Source organism: Equus przewalskii, chromosome 22 (genome assembly GCF_037783145.1).
Source record: "Equus przewalskii isolate Varuska chromosome 22, EquPr2, whole genome shotgun sequence".
Taxonomy (NCBI): Eukaryota; Metazoa; Chordata; class Mammalia; order Perissodactyla; family Equidae; genus Equus; species Equus przewalskii.
This window is the reverse complement of record NC_091852.1, coordinates 37158239-37178831: the sequence shown is the minus strand read 5'-3', so window position 1 is coordinate 37178831 and position 20593 is coordinate 37158239. Positions and strand designations below refer to the sequence as shown.

Below are 20593 nucleotides of genomic sequence, written 5' to 3'. Positions count from 1 at the left end.
CGAACACTTCCATCACGTCAGGTAATTACCATTTCTTTTTTGGGTGAGAACATTTAAGATCTACTCTCTAGCAACTTTCAAGTATATAATATAGTGTTATTACTTGTAATCACCATGCTGTATATTAGATCTCCAGAACTTATTCATCTTATAACTGCAAATTTGTACCCTTTGACCAACCTCTCCCCATTTCCACACCCCCAGCCTCTGGTAACCAACACTCTACTCTCTGTAAAACTCCTTTTTAAAGGTCTGTGCTAATGTTCCAGTGGGGTACCCTAGACAATTATTTGGGATGTAGGAAGAAAATATTAGGACTTCTGTTTATTTTTACTTTTAAAAAAAGAAAGAGGGGATGAATGGATAAAGAAGATATGGTATTTATACACGATGGACTACTACTCAGCTATAAGAAATGACGAATTCCGGCCATTTGTGACAACATGGATGGACCTTGAGGGTATTATGCTGAGTGAAATAAGTCAGAGGGAGAAAGTGAAATACCATATGATCTCACTCATAAGTAGAAGATAAAAACGACAAAAAAAAAAACCAACACACAGCATTGGAGATTGGACTGGTGGTTACCTTTGGGCAAGGGGGGAGGGGGGAGGGCAAAAGGGGTGATTAGGGTCACATGTGAGGGGATGCACTATAATTAGTGTTTGGGTGGTGAACATGATGTAATGTATACAGAATTCGAAATATGATGTACATCCGAAAAAAATAAAAATTAAAAAAATACTTGAATATATAAAAGAATTTGTATAATTTACTGTGGCATTTTAAATTGATAGGAAAAGTAGCCAGTATAAAATAAATACATGGATATCAGTGGCTATTTGGAGGAATAAAAGGAGCGAAAAAAAAAGAAAGAGAAGAAATTAGTCCATGTTTACTTAATAGTTCACAGTGGCACATAAATTAGATAGATGATCGATAATTAGATAGATAGATAGATAGACATTCCATTATATATGTTACTTGCTCAGAATGATTTTGGTAATGGTATATGATCAATAAAGTTTGGAGACACCGTTTATATGCAACTGTGTAGATTTCAACTTGTCAGTTTTAGTCCAGTTCTGCGTCTTGAAGTTACCCTGGCTTTTTTGCCTTACTGAGTTATTCTCAAATCGTATTTCCTAACAGTTTTAGAGTGGATCGCAACAGATGCCTCACCTCATCTGTTATGAGTAGCTGCCCTCTTATGGGGTAAACTTTTTTCCGAGTTTTGAGGGGACCTTATTTCGCTCTTTATCCAAATCATGGCTTTCAACAGATGCCCAGTACACCCGGGTGCTCGCACTGGACGCGTTCACAGTTCATCCCTGCGCAGCCTGGCTTCCTGGATTCACAGAACTCCTAGTCCAGAATGCCGCCCAGAGAGAGAAATGGCTGCAGCAGAAACTGAACTCATGGCTGAGCCTGTGACCTTTCTGATCCAGATATTTCCCTTTTTCTGGTCACAGGGAACACCCTTCCAAGTGAAATTGTTGGCCAGAAACCTCCCGAATTTGGGGGCGGGGCTGCGGGCATCCTTTTGGTTCAGGCTTGAGTTCTACCTTCTCTGAGTTTTCCAGCCTCCAGAGCTTCCTGATCTAAACCAGGCCCACTAAAATATATGAGATATGCTGACCTAGCCTGGCCAGTCCTGCATCCTTCAGACAGTGCCGATTCACGGGAGAGGGACGTAGTGAGAAGCCAAGTCAAGGAAATAGAATCTGCTGTGTCATCTTCTCCTCCCTCAGTTGCCAACCTAGGACATGACATGCCCAATTAACTGTCTTCTGGTGTCACACAAATCACCTCTCATCGTCCTAACCAATGGAATTTTCCTGCTTCCCATAGAAATCATCCTGTTCTCTAATCCAGTTCACAACCCTGAACCTACTATTGTCCTATAATCTGTCATTATTCTCCCTTGTGGTTCCTAACAGTGATAGTAATCATAATAGAGGTAATACATAGTGCTTACTGTGTACCAAACATTGGTCTAGCACTTTATATGCGTTAACTCATCAACCCTCACAACAACCCTCTGAAGCAGTTGCTACTATTATTCCCATTTTACAGATGAGGAAACTAAAACACAGAGAGACTAAATAACTTGTCCAAGGTCACACAGCTAATAAATGACAAAAATAGGAAAATGAACCTGAGCATTCTGGGTCTGAATTCCATATACTTAACTACATGTGTATGACACCATTTCTCATCATACATTATTTCTTCTCCTGTAAAACTATTTAAAAGGCAAAATGTTGTTCCTTAACTATCTCTAAGCAATTTCACATTTCCACTCCCTCCATTTTGGGGGATATCTATTCTTCTGAAATTTCTCATTACTGTCCCAAATATTTCACGATCGGGGCATTATTCAAATAAAACATCAAAATGTTTTGCTTCCAAATGTGAACTTCCATTACCACGCTTTTTACTTAATTTCCACCCCTTCTCTCCATCCTGATGTGTTTCTTGAAAGCAGAGTTGCGAAGTGGCTATTCCTGCCTCCTGGGCTGCCACTTTCAGCACTTCATTCATCTTTGAGATTCTTACTTTCCTAAAAGGCAGTGATAGTGGGATGACTACCCAGCACCCAGTGGTAAAGAAATTTGAATTTAAATCTCTAAAGTATTCTTAAGTACCAAAATATTCTTAGAATTCTAAATCTTTCTTTAGGAATTTGTTTAATCCCGCCTCCTTAATATTTTAGAGAGTATGTTAGGACACCGTAGCGGGAGATGCAAGCAATTGCATCCGATTAAAAAGTAGTAGGATTTCTTTCCTTTTAGATTTCAAATTTAAAGCTTTTGCACCTTTTGTCTAGTCTTCCCATAGGCTTTGAGGTTTATTCCTCTTTAACTAGGAGAGAGATTTTGAATGTTTTGGCTTATTACAGGTAAATGTATTGAAAGAAAATGGAAACATCGTTTGATACATCCTTGTTAATTTGTGTGTGTGTATGAGGAAGATTAGCCCTGCTCTAACATAATGTTTCCAATCCTCCTCATTTTGCTTGAGGAAGATTGTCATTGAGCTAACATCTGTGGCTTGACAATGGTGTTAGGTCCGCGCCTGGGATCTGAGCCTGTGAATCTCAGGCTGCCAAAGCAGAGCATGCAAACTTCATTACATCACCAGGGCAGCCCCATACTTCCTGGTTAATTTTTAAAATAAAATCAGTCATTCAAATTATCCCTTTCCCAGCCTTTCTAAATACCAAGACATTAAAATTCGCGTCAATTAAATATTGGATTAATATTTCTAATTATTTTGGATCACATTTATGACAAAATAATTATACTTGTAAATTTGTTTTTATAGACTTTATAGTGCTTCTGGGTCCTTGGCACGATGAATTTAGGCGCATTTCACAGAACTTAGTGAAAGGTTATGGTGGTGGATGTTTATGGTTGTTACTTGATTGTTGTAACGAATTGCTTGTCTTCCCATATCCATTTGCCAAGCCACTGGCCAGAAAAGCCACCTGTTATTCTACCCACTTGTCTTTTGGCATATGAAATCCTCCCAGGGACCCATTTGAGTATGTGATTTGCAAGGGGGCAATTACCAGTCAGAGTAGACTAGGGGTTGTGTGGCCATGATGCAGCTAACCTGTGCGATGTTTGCCTAACGTACGTGTGTGAGGTGGAAGTGGGGGCCTGGATGTGGGGTAAGGCTCTGTACAAAGTCACATCAAAACTATACTTGGTAGTCAGGGAGGCCATTTCTCAACCAGTGGCTTTCGAGGGTCAAAGGAAGAGAGACAATTGAAGGATTTGTGAATGATTTATAGCATTAAAAATGCTTTCTAAATGGGCTGTATGTTTTATTACGGAAGGAAGGGAATAGGGCATTTCAGAACATCTAGCAAATAGGTAGCAAAATTCCCATATAGAATTGGCTTTCCCATTAGGGAAAACAACAGATATTAATAGCATCATCCCAGTTGCTCAATTCCTCAATTACTTGCAGTAATTAGAGATGGGGCCAGTTTAAATTAAATAAAGGATTGAATTACAGAATACTTTCTTTTAAGTAAAAGATGTATTCCTTACATCCTGGCCTGGTGGGTGTCCTGCTTTCATGAATGAAGAGCAGTGTCTACGTTGACATGCCAGAGCCCCAACTATAATGACCCTTCAGGATACAGTTTATAAATTATTTTGAGTATTTCTCAAGAATTGCTCTGTGTATTATGGATTTAGCTTAACAAATCTGTCCTATAGCTTTTCTATAGCACAGCCTTTGAACTGACCACCAGAAATTGGGCTTTCAAATTAGTCCAGCCCAAATATATGATATTTTGGTGTGTTTAAAATTAAAGAAATTATAAAGCAAAATGCATGATAAGTATGCCAAGATTAATCCTTAAAGTCACATTACTCTTCTTTTGAAGAATTTGTCTTCTGTAACATCTGATGGGTTAGAATAAACTTGCCAGATGTTCACTAGCCCTGAAAATAAATTCACAACACCAAGGCCAACCCAAAACCCAGATGGTTGGCTAAAGAATCCAGTGTTTAGAAACACTACAGGCCATACACATCGGATCGATTCTTTCTCAGCTTCACTAGTTGCCTCCAGTGTAATTAAAACCCCTTTACAGTTGACTTCCTAACATAATCAACCACACGTTGCCAGACTGTGAGGCTGCTTCAGGATGAAGTTAGAGGGAGGCAAAGTCAGGTGAGCGTCAGGAAGTACCAGCAGATGTGGATGAGCCCCTGAAAATGAGCAATTCCCGACATGCGTCACATTTCTCATCTCTTTTGCAACAGGGCTGTATTAAAGGAAAGTGGAGGGGTGTTTTAGTGGCTTCAGCTGTCATCTGTGTATATACCTAAGTTTACATGTTGTAACCTGATTTGTATTTGTGTCTGTGAATTACGCTTTAAAGAAAACTAACGATGTCAACTTCTGCTGACATTAACCAATGGGAAACTTTGTAAAGGATTTCAGACCTTTCTCTGCGCTCAGTTTTATCTTTGTAGAATCTAGTACAAGGCATTTTCTTTCCATCTTTTGTGTCTTAGGATCCTCCTTGCTCGTGAGAGAAAAAGGAAGTCGGTAGGGTAGATATTTTTCCTCCTTTCAGACCAAAAGACAGGTTTGGATTTTTTTTTTCATCCTCAAATATTTTCTTTAAACGTATTTTTAAAATCCAAACTCATGGCTGGTGATATCTTTGCTCCTATGGAAACCATCCTTTTCTTTCCTCAGTTTCATCCTGTTCCTTCATGTGCTGTGGAATCGCTGTGTTATCAATCCCAGCTCATAATTATTTGTCTCCCATTTAGCCACAAGCTGTAAATTTGCTAAGTGAAAAGGCGTGCTCTGACAGTTAATCTTGCTGTATGTCCAAAGGCTGAGCTTGCTGCACTGGATAATTTCCCTGGGGGATTGTTCTCTAGAGTGTGGGGCCATTTGTTGAGCTGTCTGATGTGGAAGAAGAGAAAATGAAAGGACTTGGCAGAGAGAAACAGGATCATACAGTGCCTTTCAGAGCAAAAAGGGAATATCAAAGGACAAGTTCAAGTCCACTCTAGCTCAGCAAGCATGTTCCTGGGGTCTAGGGAATCAGGCATATTTCCTGATTAGTGTTTTTAGAGAAGTCACTGAGAGAGAGCCCCAAATCAGGGGATTATGGCAAATTTAGTAATGCCCGTGGTCTGTGCTCAGAAATTACCACCAACCCAGAACATTTCTGTCTGTTCCTGAGACTGACAAGTTGTTCAAAGGGCTACAAAAAAATGTTTGGAAGCAGAAGAAAAAATATATGTTGATATTGACTCCAAAAATCCAAAAAGGTATCTACAAAAATCAAGATTATTAAATGTTTAATTGAATGTCTACAAAATATTTAATATCAACTTCATTAAGTATTCAATTTAGCCTTCTTAAAAATTACATGTGAAAACAAATTGGGGATTCAATTTTCTCGCATTCCAAGATTTTGAGTATGCAAATCATAAATTAAAGAAATTGGATGTAGCCAATAATTTGAAATGTGAAATTATAAAAATATTTCCCATTTTTTTACCTGACAATGTGTATTTTAGGTGGGATGTGAGGGCATCTTAATGTTCTTTATATGACGTGTGGTAGGACTTAAAAAGAGAGCCCAGGGCCCAAGAAGGGTCTGGAACACCCCTGCACCTGTCTGCTCTTCTCCACATCTGTGTTTAGTCCTGGAGATGCAGATCAACAAAGACTCAAAGGAGGACCAGAAGGCAAGACAGGGGAGATGCTCCAGTTTGTTCTTGCTGTGTGCTCCCATAGTTGAGGTGAAGTGACAAAGGCAGGTCTGATCATGAGGAAACTCACAAGGCACCTGTCCATTGTTGGAAAGATCACAAGATGGTGTCAGGTTCTGTTGAAGAAGGATTGTTCATATTAAGTGAGGAAGCAAAGCTGTCCAGTGGGGGCTTGTTGGTGAAACTCCAGCGTCCCCTTCTCTGAGCTTTGTTCTCTCCCACCTGATGACGGGCCCCTCATATGCTCTTCTTTTGTAGTCAACATTTCTCAACTTGACAGATATTTCCACTTTTAGAACAGAAAACTTGAAGTGGTAGGGGCAGGAAAGAAGATGGATTATCTGAATTCCATGTCTAATGATCTTAGTCTTTACTTCAGTGGCCTAACTTCTTCAGGCTTTATTTTATTCACCACATATGGGGCGGTGAATGTTGACTCCCTCCAAAAGACATGAGAAATGTCACTGCCTTATAACCCCATCCCCAACAATAACCACTCATAACAGTTTGATATGATTCTTGCAGAATTTTTCTCTTTGCATATACTAAAGGTATTGTTAATTTATTTTCTTTTACAAGATGAGACAACAAATAAGGTTTTAAATTTTTTTTTACTTAACAATGTATCTTAGACATCTTCGCATGCAATACATGTGTACTTACCTCATTCATTTCAATGACCACATGGTATTCCACTGCGTGGCTGGGCCATAATTGGTTTAACTGCCCTCTATGGCTGGGCATTTGGCTTGGCCATTCAACTTTGATCTTTCAGGGGAATCTGTCACATGCCTAAATAAACCATTATATATTGGCTAGAAATATGCACCCTTGACCCCCTTTGTTAGCTTATTCCTTCCCAGGAGCAGAAAGAACCAAATCTTTCCCTATACTGATGTTTACTGTTAAATGTAAAACCTCTCTGTGATTCGTCCTTTATTTATCTCTGTCTTTTGTTTTTGCCTTTTCCTCTTCTGCAGTCATCTACAGCCAGGGACAAGGAGGAACAGGCTCTACCGGTAGGAAGCAGTGGCCCTGTCTGTACCTGTTCATGTGCCTGTGGAGGGTGTGGGGGCAGGGGCGGGAGGACGAGGGGCTCGTATGCTCAACAAATCACTGTCTCCCTTGGAATACTTAAATGGCTTAATTTGCCAGTGTGTCTGTATCCTCTCTCCTACAATCAGTGTCAACTGAATTCTGATATCCACTAAAAAATTATTTCTGGGACTACGTTTCAAAAAGTTTGAGCTCTGTCTTTCATTCGGCATGAACTTTTATAGGAGTTGAAAGAGTAAGGTATTTCCAAACTGCATTCCAAGGGACGTTGAGCTGAGATTTGGGGGGACAGTGTGGGATCTAATGCTTGACATATGTTTTCTTTGTGTATCGGCATGCACCTAATTTTTGGTTGGAAATTTCTTTTGGTTCCCTCAAAAGAAATGCTGCATGAGACCTATATATTCAATATATACATGATACCCAAATGAATGCTGTAAGTTTTTCTATAGATAGAATCCTTTGTGAATGAAGATCTCTACAGCAGAGTTCTCCCAGTTTCGCAGAATAAGGACCATAGTAACAGTGGTTATGACAAATTATTAACAACACATTGTCCACTTCCTATCCAATTAACACATCACTTTTGAGTTGTGCAGCATGGCAAGGAAATGACCTTCAGAGTTTTTGTGTTCAGCTATCAAAGAGTGATTACATTTCAACTCTATTCAAGTCTCTTAACCTTGCCCCAAAATACTTTGAACCTTAATCATCTGAATCAGATGAACACAAGGCATTAAATAAAGTTACAGATTTTTAAGGCTGAAAGGACTAGTAATGAAGATATATATCACCCCATCCTTCCTTCTGTAGTGCTGAGAGCAAAGACTCGTGACATTCATTGAGAGCTCATAGGATATGGCAGATCTGGCACTGGGCTAACGATACAGACCCAGTCTCTTGCTCATGACCTGGCTCACCATTGAGACACCAGTCATCATCTGTGATTCGTCTCCGAACCCTATGGAGTTGAGGATATGATTTCTAATAGAATATCAATTATAATAAAATCACACAGATTTCTCCATGTTTCTCACAGTGACATTTTAGCCATACTTCAAGATTACCATGGGTTTCATGTTTGTCTCCAAATATGCAGACCGTAATTGTTAATAAGGTCTAGGGCTAGGATGTAGCACTTTCCAAATGTGTTTGATTGTCTCTTATGAGACTTTTCTTGGGAAGCTCCCTTGTGGGTCTTGAGTGTGATGAAATATTTTGGAAAACACCGTAATGTAGAGGGTTGGAAGGCTTAGTGGGAAATAGTGTTTTTACTTTTACCTGATCCCAGAAAAATTTCATGTGGAGATTTTGGATCAAAAGTTCCATGAGAAATTAGTTCCCTCACATTACATTACCCTCTTAAATCTGCCTGTCTATAAAGCTTGGCTACTCCGCAAGCATCTTCCCCTGTGATAACCAGCACAAAATCAGCCAAAGGGGAAGAAAACAGTTCCTAGTCAGGATAAAAACCTATCAAAATCCAGAGGTTTTTTTTAGACTGTTTGCTTTTGAAGATAAAAGAAAAAGAGTTTGTTGGTAACTTCATCTCTAGAAGTTCATTCTTCCTCTCTTTCCTATCAGTTTCATTTATTTGGCCAAAGGATCACACAGTAGGAATCTGTGCAGAAGGAGCCTCCCTTTGAAGTCAGGGAGTTTCTCTGTGGATTCATAGTAGGAGGTTGTCTCTCCTCAGATCTCAGTTAACACAGACTGTAGGGCTTTGTGGCTTAGAGCTGTGGTCCCCATGGTAGAGATGAGGTACCCCAGGAGATGTGCAAGATGTTCTTTTGGGGAGCAAGGAGAAAACATTAGCACCTCTATCATTTACTTTCTATACTATTCTTCCTAATTTCTAGTTTTGCAAATGTTTTATAATATATATGCTTATGTTTTAGTATATGTGTAGATATAGATACAGATGCATAGATACAGATATAGAGCTATAGATACAGATGGATACATATATGCAAACTCAAAAATTTTGCAGATAGGGTGCACAGTCCAAACGTTTTAAGAGACCACCCAGTGATTCAGATAACAATTTTTGAGAGAAGCAAACCTGAGATCCATTCCTCTAGCCTCCATTTTTTGTCTGTGTGACTAGACACCTCATTTCACTTCTCTGAGACAGTTTCCTCATCTGTCTAAAGGGAATAATAACAGTATCTTGTTCATAAGGTTCATTTTGAGAATGAGATAAACTAATGGAGGTGAAGCCTATAGCACATTGACTAGCATTTACTAAGCTCTAAAAAAATGGTAGCAATTAATTCATTTAGTAGGAAAGGATGTAAGAAAGCCATTCCTTTGGGAGATTTGAATGTACTTTGAAAACCTTTGGTTCAGTAGTGTGTGATCATGTGACAGAAATGAATGACCACCAGACTACAGGAGGGTTTATCTACAAAGCACTTGCCTTGCATTCCTGAGGGCTAACAGCGTCTTTATCTGGTTTCTCTGCTCAGGCTAAGCCCCGTCTGCAGAGAGGTGGAAGTTCTGCCTCCCTCCACAACAGTCTCATGAGGAATAGCATCTTCCAGCTCATGATACACACCCTTGACCCACTCGCTGAAGGTAAGCATCAGACTTTAGTTTGGAAGCTCATTTGGGGGGAAAGAGACTGTAAAAAGACTTCTCTTCGTAAAACATGTTTATGCTTCCGTCACACAAGCCTGCCAGTGTCTTTGTGTTTAGCATCTGCCAGAGGAAGCCCTGGCCCTTTGGCTCGCTTTATCTGCAATAGCTCAGTTCACGATCAGAGATTTTTGTACCATGGGTAAGAGCTCAGGTCCTTTTGCTAATTCGGTCTTTTGATGCCTCCATCAGTTCAGTTTGTTATGAGGCAGAGAAGACGAAAAACTCTCTCCCTTCCAGCTAGAATGACAATTCTCTTTCATCACCTATCGTAAGTTTCAAAATGAAGTTGTATGTGAAGATAAATTGTGCATCTTTAAAAAGAAAAAGAAAGAGGAGAAAAGAACGCCATGACTTAGGAGAGCCATGAGTAGTTCTGGGAGTGATGTTCTCTGCTGACCATTGGTACGGTACCGGTTCTTCGGCAATTGGAGGATGGGCGGTAAGCCTCTTCGCATCCGAAGAGCGCGCTCTCTCTGAGATAACTGCTTAGGATTGGTCACCGGAGACTGAAAAGGCCTGGTTCGCCTCCTCGGGTAATCATAGGAACCATCACAAATGACCCAGTATTGTGTTCCTCCAGTTGTACTCATTCACAATGGAGCCAGATACATCCTGTTTCTTAAACTGCATAAGTATCCTAAAAAATTAATTTTTAGAGTAAGTAGATATCTGATGTGTCAAATAAATGTCAGAGTTAGGCCACTAGCACGGGGTTCAAATATAACCAAGTCTGTTCTCCCTTCATCCCTGGACCTTATAATTGAGCCTGATGTTACACAGGGGCTAATAGCCTGGAGAACAGGTCTCTGCCACTGATCAAGTACGTGGAAGGAGATTGTCAAATCACATCACATAAATCAGAGCTCTTACCCGGTATAAAGCTTTGCTACATAATTTCAAGGGTTCAGGCCATCAAGAGATTCAGATGAAGTAAAAAAAAACTCTGGGACCTCAATAGCAACTCTTCGGGTCTATCTTCCCTCACTGGACACACACCTTTCACCCAGAATAATAAGCGTGGATCACCAGTCACCTCTCACTGTGGAGCATTTCACTTGTGAGACATCTCAGTCTTATGCCCCACAGAGCTGTATGGCTGACATGATATTTTCCAAGGAGCTCTTCACAGATCCTTGGTTCTGCTTACCAGGGGTAATTCTTGGCCAGGAGTGTCCTAAATATCATTACTCTATTGACCCAGAAGTCCACTTGACAAGGAAATTAGACCTAGTCCCTAGGCTTCTTTTCCTTTCCCTGGGGGACACCCCCAGAGAAGGGAGGGAAGGGATGGCAGGCCAACTTCCTCCCAGCCACTAACGCGTTGTGACTTTGGGCAAGTGAGAATCTCTCTCGTCCTCGGTTTCTTCATCTGTAGTAATAGTTTGTCTAGCACATTATAATTGACAAAACATTTTCACACCTGTGAATTCAGGCTTCCTAATAACACTTCATAGCTAACATTTTTGTTCTGATTTCATAAAATACTGTCTCACGGAAATAGATCTCAAATTTATCTTCTTCTCTCTCTGCCAGCTCTTTATTGCAAGCCATCTTCATTGCTTGTTAGCTGGTCTTCCACTTCCTCCATTGCCTGGCCTCCTTTGGGTATTTTCCACACAGCAGCTCAAGTAATCATCTTAAAAAGTAAATCAAATTATGTCACTCCTACTTATAACCTGCAGTGGCTTCCCATGGCTCTTAGGAACATTGTGAAATACTTACCATCGTCCACATGATCTCCCTCTCTCCAAACTCAATTTGACTCACTTGGCTTTAGCCAGACAGAGGCCTTTCTGACCTCAAACAGGTACTTCTTTCCTGCCTCGGGGTCTTTGCATAGGCTATTCCCTCCCACTCAGAATACTTCTCTTTCCCCCACCCTCTTCCACTCTTCCCCACTTCATTCCTGCCCAGTCTTCAGCACTCCGTCTAAATGATGCTCCCTGACCATCCAGTATAAATCAGGCCCCATCCTCATGTCTCAACACACCCATGACTTTTTCTTTATTGCTCACATTACAATTTGTGTGATTGTTTGTTTATTGCCTGTCTCCCCCAGGATACAGTAAGTGTCTAGAGAGCAGGGACTCTATTTTATTCACTAGTTGTCCCCAAGGTTAGCAGAGGACCTGGCACATAGTGGCTGCTAAGGCTCAGAGATTAAGCACCTTGGCCAGAGTCATGCTTTTGACCTAATATTCACAGGATTTCAAAGCCCTATAAAGCCCCAAGGGTTTAAGATTGTATCTTGGTTATTTTGAGCGACTGTCTTCTCCACCCCATCACCCTGGAGGGCCATGTGAGAGAAGAAAAGAACTATTTTGTCTGCCCCAACTCAATTATGAAAAGGTGACTGAGTATATTTGTTTTTGACAAGGCAGTATTATGTAGTGATTAAGAGGACAGACTCCAGAGCCAGGCTCCAGATCCTAGCTCTGCATTTACTAGCTGTGTGACCTTGGACAGTTACTTTACCTCTCTGTACCTTAATTTCCTCATCTTAAAATCAGGATGATATATAATGATATCTACATCATAAGGTTGTTGTAAGGATTAAAGGAGTGAATATACGTAAAGCATTTAACACATTGCTTAGCAGATCATAAGTACCATATTGTTGTTGTTAGTGCTATCTTGGCGATTCTGACTCCTAGCGACCCTGTGTACACCAGGGCAGACCCCTGCCTAGTCTTTTTCCGCCATTCTCTCCCCTTCTGGTGCTATTTCAGACAAGGCTCCACTGCTATTCACAGGATTTTCACTGCCAATTTTTTTGGAAGCAGGTGGCTAGGTCCCTCTTCCTAGTCTGTCTTAGTCTGGAAGCTCTACTGAAACCTGTCCACTATGGTGACCCTGTTGGTGTTTGAAATCCCAGTGGTACAGCTTTCAGCATCCCAGCAACAGCAGCCGCCACAGCATGACAACTGATAGATGGGTGGTGTGGTTCCCTCACCAGGAACCTGGCCATAGTGGTGAGAATCCCAAATCTTAACCGCTAGCCAGGGCTGGCTAAGTATCATATACGGGTATGGAATTATTGTTTCATTACTTTGAGAAATAATGCAACATAGGATTTTTTAAAATTCAGAATGTTCAAAAAGCTATGGTGAAAAAAATGTCTTCCTCCTCCACCAACCTCCCAATTTTCTCCCATTTTCTCCCAATTTTCCCCAGTCTCCCACTTCTCCCAGAGGAAATCACAGCTGCCAATTTCTTGGGGTTCATTCCAGAGATGCTCTATGTGTATACAACTTTGTGTGTGTGTGTGTGTGTGTGTGTATGTCTGTGTGTCCTTGCCCACAAATCTCAGCAATCTAAACCTCTCTGTTTTTTGTTTGGGGAATTCAGTTTCTGGTAGGCCTTGCTTTGGCTTTTCTGTTTGGGGTGGGAGGTTACGATTTGTTTCTGTGAGATAAGAGAAAGTGAATCTGGATTGTCTCAGAGTTGGACCATCAGTGATTTTCTGAAACACCCGGCCCCTGCGAGGCCATGCTGCAATTCAAGAGCTTGTTCCTGCTGTAGCAAGATGTGCCTTCTGAATCTGTGTGCCTCCTCTCAAGGTGAAAGCGCTCCCTCTCTCTAGAGTCCTCCAGTGGCGTGAATCTGAGAATGCCGAGAGCCGTAATCAGTTCTGGACTCGAGTGATTAGAAAATATGGAAAGCACTTCAATGCTTTAAAATTGCTCCCAAGCACGAGGCCAAGAAAACAGATTGCTCTGGTATTTTTCCCCTGAAATTCACAATCATTTCCTGTTCCAAGAACAGCCAAAAAAATTAACCCACAGCTCTCAGAAATAGTCCTCTCTCTTATAGTTTGCATCTAATCACTTGAATTCACACGTCCTTGTGCCCAGCCGTCACCTTTTGTCAATATAGAGCGTGCCAGTTACGTCACCAAGTGGACAGCACGAACACTGCAGCAGCTTCCCTGTTGCACTAAAGGACGCTTCCTTGATGTTGCTGGTGTCCTCGTTGGGGAGTGCGTTGGTGCCACATGGCATGCAGTCAGTGTTCACAAAGGGAAGTTTTCAACTTCATTTGAAAACATCATCTAGGACAGATGGCCTATGGAAAGACATTTCCCTTGGTCTCATCTGTGCTACTCAGGTGTTTTTGTCTTTCAAAATCCAGTGATTGAGCCCTTGCTAAAAGCCTTAATTGGTGATTGGTTCAGTCTCTGAGCCTGTATCACAGGATCTAGCTTGTTCGTGTTTCAGCTATCTATTGATATGTAACAAAGCACCCAAGACGTAGTGGCTTGAAACCACTGCCGTATTATCACTGCTCATGATTTCATGGAGAAGGAATTTGGGTAGGGGTCAGCAGGGTGATTTCTTTTCCATGTGGTATCAATGGAGGTCTTTTGGTGTTCTTCAGCTAGTAGATTGGCAGATTAGAAGGTCCCAAAGGGCCTCACTCACACATCTGGCACCTTCGAAGGCACAGCTGGGCCCCTCTGACTCTCCACGTTGTCTCACGGCCTTCCCACCTGGTTGGACTTCTTACATGGTGGCTAAGGTTCCAGGAGCAAAATTTCCCAAGAGGACCCAGCAGAAGCTGCCAGGCTTCCAGTGACCTAGCCTGGGAAGTCCCCGAACATCGCCTCTCCTGCATTCTCTCAGTCAAGCTGTCACAAAGGCTAGCCCAGACTGAAGGGGAAGAGCAAGGAGACTCCACCTCTCGAAGGGAAGAAACCAAAGAATTTGAAACCACCTTTAATCTGATTCAGGAACACACATCACTGATTGCATCCTCCGTTCATTGTTCACTGGTGTGTCCTGGGCAGACCACCCCGTGTGGAAGGGGCAGAGCCGTAACCTGCCTGCCTCAGATGACGATTTAGTCCAAACATGGCTGAGCGGTACCTTTCCAGGGCCACAAAGTTCTGAATAGGACATTGTTCATGAAAAGAAGGAGTCTGCTTAAGTCTCTTATAAATGGTTGGAATAAAGATTTTGTTTCTATTATAGAAAAGCCCTGGAGAACTAGAATTATCCATTTTTGAGATCACGACATGGCTGTCCGAATTGATCTTTCTGATAAACTCAGCGTCCTATATTGATTTTAACATTTTCCCTAAATAAACAAAGATGCTAGTTATAGCACTTTTGGAGTGAGAAGTAGTGTCTACTATCAATTTGTCTAATATTAATGCCACCAACTAATATTTGCAGAGTGTTGCTGTAGGCCAGACACTGTGCTAAGCACTCTACGTAAACCATCTCACTTAATCCTTACCCCAGCCCCACTGCCTCATTCAGAGAGGGACACCGAAGCGTAAGAAGCTGTGTCCAGCCTCACCAGGTGACACAGGAAATAAATGGCAGAACCAGAACTTGGACCTATATCTGCCTGATTCAAAGTCTGGGTTTGTAGTTCTTGTGCTACTCTGCCGCCCTGAGTGACCTCGTGTCCAACTCAATGTGCCTTGTTCTCCTGGTGTAGACACCAGCCTAAATACTGGGAGCTCTGACCCATCCCTGGACCAGTCATACATAGAGTCTGTAAGATGTGAATTTCCCATCCATAAGCCTTTGCAGCAGGGCCTGTCTTAGCCTTAGCTCCTCCCATTACATCCCCCACACCCTGAGCTGCAGCCACACTTGTAAGATCCCAGGACACCTTGCTCTCATCACTCAGCTTTCATTCAAGCACATGAAATTACTGTTGACCTACCTGTCCAGGATGATGGGGGTTCTATCTGACAGAAAAAGAAACCTCATAACAAAACTATGGGAGATCCCAATGACTGGGTGATGACAATGGAGAGCTTGATGTGAGGACAAATCAGGCTGAATGGCATTAGTTGGCCATGGAGCAGTCAGACTCCCTGGATTCAAATCCTGGCTCAGCCTCTTGCTCTGAGACCTGGAATAAGCTTTTCAACTTCACTGGGCCTCAGTTTTTACACCTGTAAAGTTGGATAATGATAGCACCACCAGCATAAGTTTATGATTACTATTACTCAACCTTTTAGGGCCTTGGTTTCTTTGTCTGTAAAGAAGAATAATGATAGTTCCATTTTCAGAAGCTTATGGTGAGTATTCATACAATAATACCTAAAAAGTATATAATTAGTGCTCAGTGACTGTTGGCAATGATTTTTGAGTTAAAATTGTGTTTGGTGTCATGTAGTAGAATCCAACTGCAGTCACTTAATAGTGTTTTTTGAAATACTTTATTTTTAAAGCAGTATTATGTTAACAACAAAATTGAGGGGAGGGTACAGAGATTTCCTGTGTAACGCTTGCCCCCACACTTGCACAGGGGGCCCCATTATTGACATCTCACCAGAATGGCACATTTTTTTTTACCAAGGATGAGCCTACATTGACACATCATAATCACCCAAAGTCCATAGTTTACTCTTGGTGTTATATATTCTATGGGTTTGGAAAAACGTATAACGATATATATTCATGATTGTAATATCACAGAGAGTATTTTCACTGCCCTAAAAATCCTTTGTGCTCCACATGTTCATCTCTCCCCTACAACCCGCCACACCCCTGCAACCAGTGATGTTTTTACTCTCTCCATAGTTTTGCCTTTTCCAGAATGTCATGTCCTTGGAACCAGTATGAAGCCTTTTTGGATGGGCCTTAATAGTTTTTCAGGGGTTTATTTCCCTTCTTTAATCAGAAGCCCAATAGTAACTGTCCAAGGCTGGTAACACAGCCCCACCCTGCCCTAAGGGACCCAGTAGTCTGTTTTTTCATTCTTCCATCTAGAGCGTGTCCGTCTCATCTTCATCCTCATAGGATGGTGGCTACTCGCCTTCCCTCCCCCCATCATGTCTGCATTCTGGAAAGGAGGAAGGGGGAAGGAAAAGACAGTGCAGCTCTCTTTTTTTATCAGAAAAACCTTGTGTTCCCAGAAGCAGACTTCCATTGACGTCACGTGGGCGAGACTGGGGCTGTGTGACCACCCTGACTTCCGGAAGAGCCAGCACTGGGCGCTCTGCCCCCCAGCAGGGAACTCCAGGGTAGACCCCAGTTAAGGTTAAATGTGTTCCCCATCTTCTTCCCATCCCTAAACCTTCATCCTGTCTCCTCAGATTCCTGATTTACAGAGAAGAGATGTGATGCTCTCCTTCTTCCTCCCTTTTAAAGGGCTCTCTGTTGGTCCATGAGTCCATCTTCTGCACAGTGGCCCTGAATCTTCCCCCAGCAAAGGCATGCCCAAAACTTGTCATCTGAGAATCCTGGTTCCCCTAAAACATACGTGAAATCGTGTCCCAACTCTGCTCAAAACCATCTCACTGACAGTGAAAGCCCTAAGGCCCCCTGTGATCTGCCTCTCTGTGTCTCTTCCCGCTTCCCTTCCTTCTTCCCTCCTCCCTGCCCTCCTCTCCTCCTCTATCCCTTTGCCTTACTCCCCTCCTCTCCTCCTCTCTCTCAGCCATTCTGTCCTTCCTCTCACATGTCATTCCTTTCGCTCCACTTCTCTGGCTTCTTTGCACCTCCTTCTCACAAACTCTAAGCATACCTCTGCCTCAGGGCCTTTGCACATGTTCCCTCTTCCCAGCCATCCAAATGGCTGCTGTCTCCCCTCCTTTCAAGTTAGCATTCATATGTCACCCAATCAGAGAGTCCTTACTCAATCCACCTTTGAAAAATAGCAAAATCAAAACAATGATAATGAGAGTTCTGGATCTTCCTTGCCCTTCTCTATATTTCTCCTAACACTTGTCACCATGAAGGTATTGATTGATTGTATTGAATGATGTATTGATTGATTGTTTGCTGCCTCTTCCTACCCTTATATCTCCAACAAGGCAGGACATGGGACAGGTTCTACTCTATCTCCAGGGCCCAACACATATGAACGCCAATACGTATTTGTTGAATGGATTGACTAGATTGAATGATTGAATTCTTATAATTTTTCTCCTGGAGAACTGTGTGTCTCTAGCCATGTAGATTGCCTTAGTCCACGCCCTGTCAAAGGGCTCTTTGGTTTTGACCAACAAACTCCTATTCAGTTGATGGCTGTCTCTACAGTAGAGAATAGCAGTCAAGTCTGCTGTGGCCACCATTGTATCCCCAGCCTCTAGCATGGCACTGACGTGAAATCGATGCTTCGTCAGTATGTGCTGGATGATGGAGTAAATCTCCCTCTGGTTCTGGAGTTATTGCTATGGTGGGAAGCGTTTGCTCTCTGCCTCTCGCCTTCCTAACAAGTTCTCCACTTCTTCCTCTTTGCTTTCCAAATTCTTTGTTCGTCTCTTATTTCCTTTCCTTTCCTTCCCTTTGATATACTGTCAGTTCTTTCATAAATGCATTCCAGGGGCCTAATTTTATATCTTCAAAGAATTACCATCACTACAAGATTCTAAGAAGTTTATTGTTTTAACCATCCATTCATTTTACAGATTCAAACCCCTGTAAAATAGCTTTGGTGTTAAGTTGTGTTTGTGAAGGAAACTGCAAAAGAAGCAGCTCCTCATTCAGTTTCTATGGATTCTTGGAGTCTCTACAATTCTAGTAATTTCTCTTTCCTTGTGGAATTTCAAAATTTGATTTACATTTTTTCATTATAACAATAATTTTATTGCTAGTAGCAAAGTTTAACAAATAAGAGCACTTGATATCTTAGAAATACAAAAGTAGGAATGATACTTGTCTAGTGGGCCTGAAATTGAACCAAAGGATTATTTGCCTACAGAGGTTGAGACAGTTTAGAATAACAGATCCCCAGGCCTGATATGTAATTCCCTTGAAGGTGTTTGCTATGACAAAATCTTCTGACTCCTGTAATGACATGTCTGAAAATGACACTGTACTTAGAGTGTGATACCTGCCTTAATTACTGTTAGGAAGACAGGCACATTTTCCCCAGGTAAATTCACTTCACGTAGTCGGAGCCTGTCTCTGCTGTTGTCACTTTCCCGCCGAGACATTATGTTCCGTTCATTCAGATTGGTTGAGGGAGTGTCCTGGGAGCATCTCTGCTGCCTTTCTGAAGGACAGTTTTGCTCCCTCATTTCCCTCGCTGGGTGCCGTTGTGACATCCTGATGCCATCTCTCCCATTGCTTTATCAGTCTGGCTCAGACAATGGGAGGTGAGCAGGTGGCTTCAGTGACCTGAATTCCAGGACATCTTGATTGTAAAAGCCTCACAAATGAGCACCAAATATCTTTTTGGGTTTTTTTACCATCTTGCCTGCATCCTAGATCATGGGTTTTCAAACATTTTTTTTATTAACGGCAGAACCCTTCGTTCAAAGGAACTCCCAGAGACAAGAGTAATGTTTTTAAACTATTAGATCTATTAAGAGTTCACTCATGTCAAATTCTTTATCATGTGCGCAGTTCAATAGCCTTACTCTAGACCAGCATAACAAATGTGAAAGAAATAAAGACCCCACTTACAAATGCAACAAAACGATAAAGTACCAAGGATTCATCCAAAGGAAATGTTTAAGAACTTTATAGCAAAAACAATGTCATCATTTCTGAAGAACGTAGAAGATCTAAATAAATATTGGTATATTATAAAGATATCAGTTCTCCCTAAATTAAACTCTAAATGCAACTCAATCCTAATTGAAATCCCAAAAAGATGTATCCTGGGACTTCATAACTTGATTCGTAAATTTACATGGGATAAGCAAGAAGAACAAAGACACTTTTCACAAAGAAGAGCAAAAAGGGAAAATATGCCCACCAGAGATCAAGGTGTGTCATACAGCAGCAGCTTTGAGATGCTCTGGTTGAAGTATTTGGGAGGAAGGCGAAGAGGATGGACTGCAGGCAGCTGGAGTCTCCCCAGAGGCAACTCCTGATGAACAGGAATAAGACGTGAGCACCACTGTCCCCTGAAGTCTGTTAACGGCTCTTGGTGAAGCACTATGGGGATAAGCGAGGAGCTTCCTTGAGCGCTGAAATCACCTATTTGAGGGAACAAGGCCCTCCTTCCTGAAGCGATGAACCCACACATTTATGGACACAACATCACATCAAGGCAAGTGCAGCTTAATACACCAAATTGGGAAACTATGCTAGTGCACATACGGTGCTGAGCATGGCGGGCATAAGGTACACACTCAACACAGGGGAGCTCTGCTTGCCAGATCTTAGGAAGGTCATCTCAGGGTGTGATCCTGAGGGCAGGGCCATCAGCAAAGTGTTCCTAGAGAAGTGAGCTTTGAGAGTGGTTCTCAAAGGAGGTGAGGAGCATAGACTGGCACTGAAGAAGATACAAGAATTCAAGGCATTGGAACTGGCTGGCTTGGGGGGGATCCAGAACTATGTATTGTTGGCTTAACCAAAATGGGGGCTCCTTTGAGACGAGCAGGTGAGTGGCTGTGTACACACAGAACTAACTTTCTAGCAGTCTCTCCTATCAAGGGGCAATGGGGGGGGGGGTGTATCTGTGTGTGTGTCTACCATGCTTCTGTGTGTGTGTGTGTGACTTAAGTTTAGGAAGCCAGGGGCCTAAGAGATGATGAAAAGAGAAAACAAGAGAGTGGAACTTCTTAAGTGCCTGCTCTGTTCCACACTCTGATAGTCATCTCGTAATTCTCTCAACAGTGGCTATGGGAATTATTGTGTATTTTACCTCTGAGGCAACTGAGGTTCAGAGAGGTGATATTACCTGCTCAGCATCACCCAGCTCCTAAGTTTGACTTCAGA

General features: G+C 42.0%; 1 protein-coding gene across 5 annotated transcripts in view; it reads left to right on the top strand.

Annotated features, from left to right (window-relative positions):
• Nucleotides 1-20593, top strand: part of SLC24A2 (solute carrier family 24 member 2) — a 244912-nt gene that overhangs the window by 138871 nt on the left and 85448 nt on the right. For 3 of the 5 annotated variants that reach the window (XM_070589770.1, XM_070589771.1, XM_070589769.1), the window contains exon 3: nt 9785-9893. In XM_070589770.1, coding sequence (XP_070445871.1) covers nt 9785-9893 — 109 coding nt within the window. Of the gene's footprint in view, nt 1-7240; nt 7280-9784; nt 9894-20593 lie in introns of all 5 variants that reach the window. The other 2 variants (XM_008525633.2, XM_008525632.2) reach the window with 1 other exon arrangement.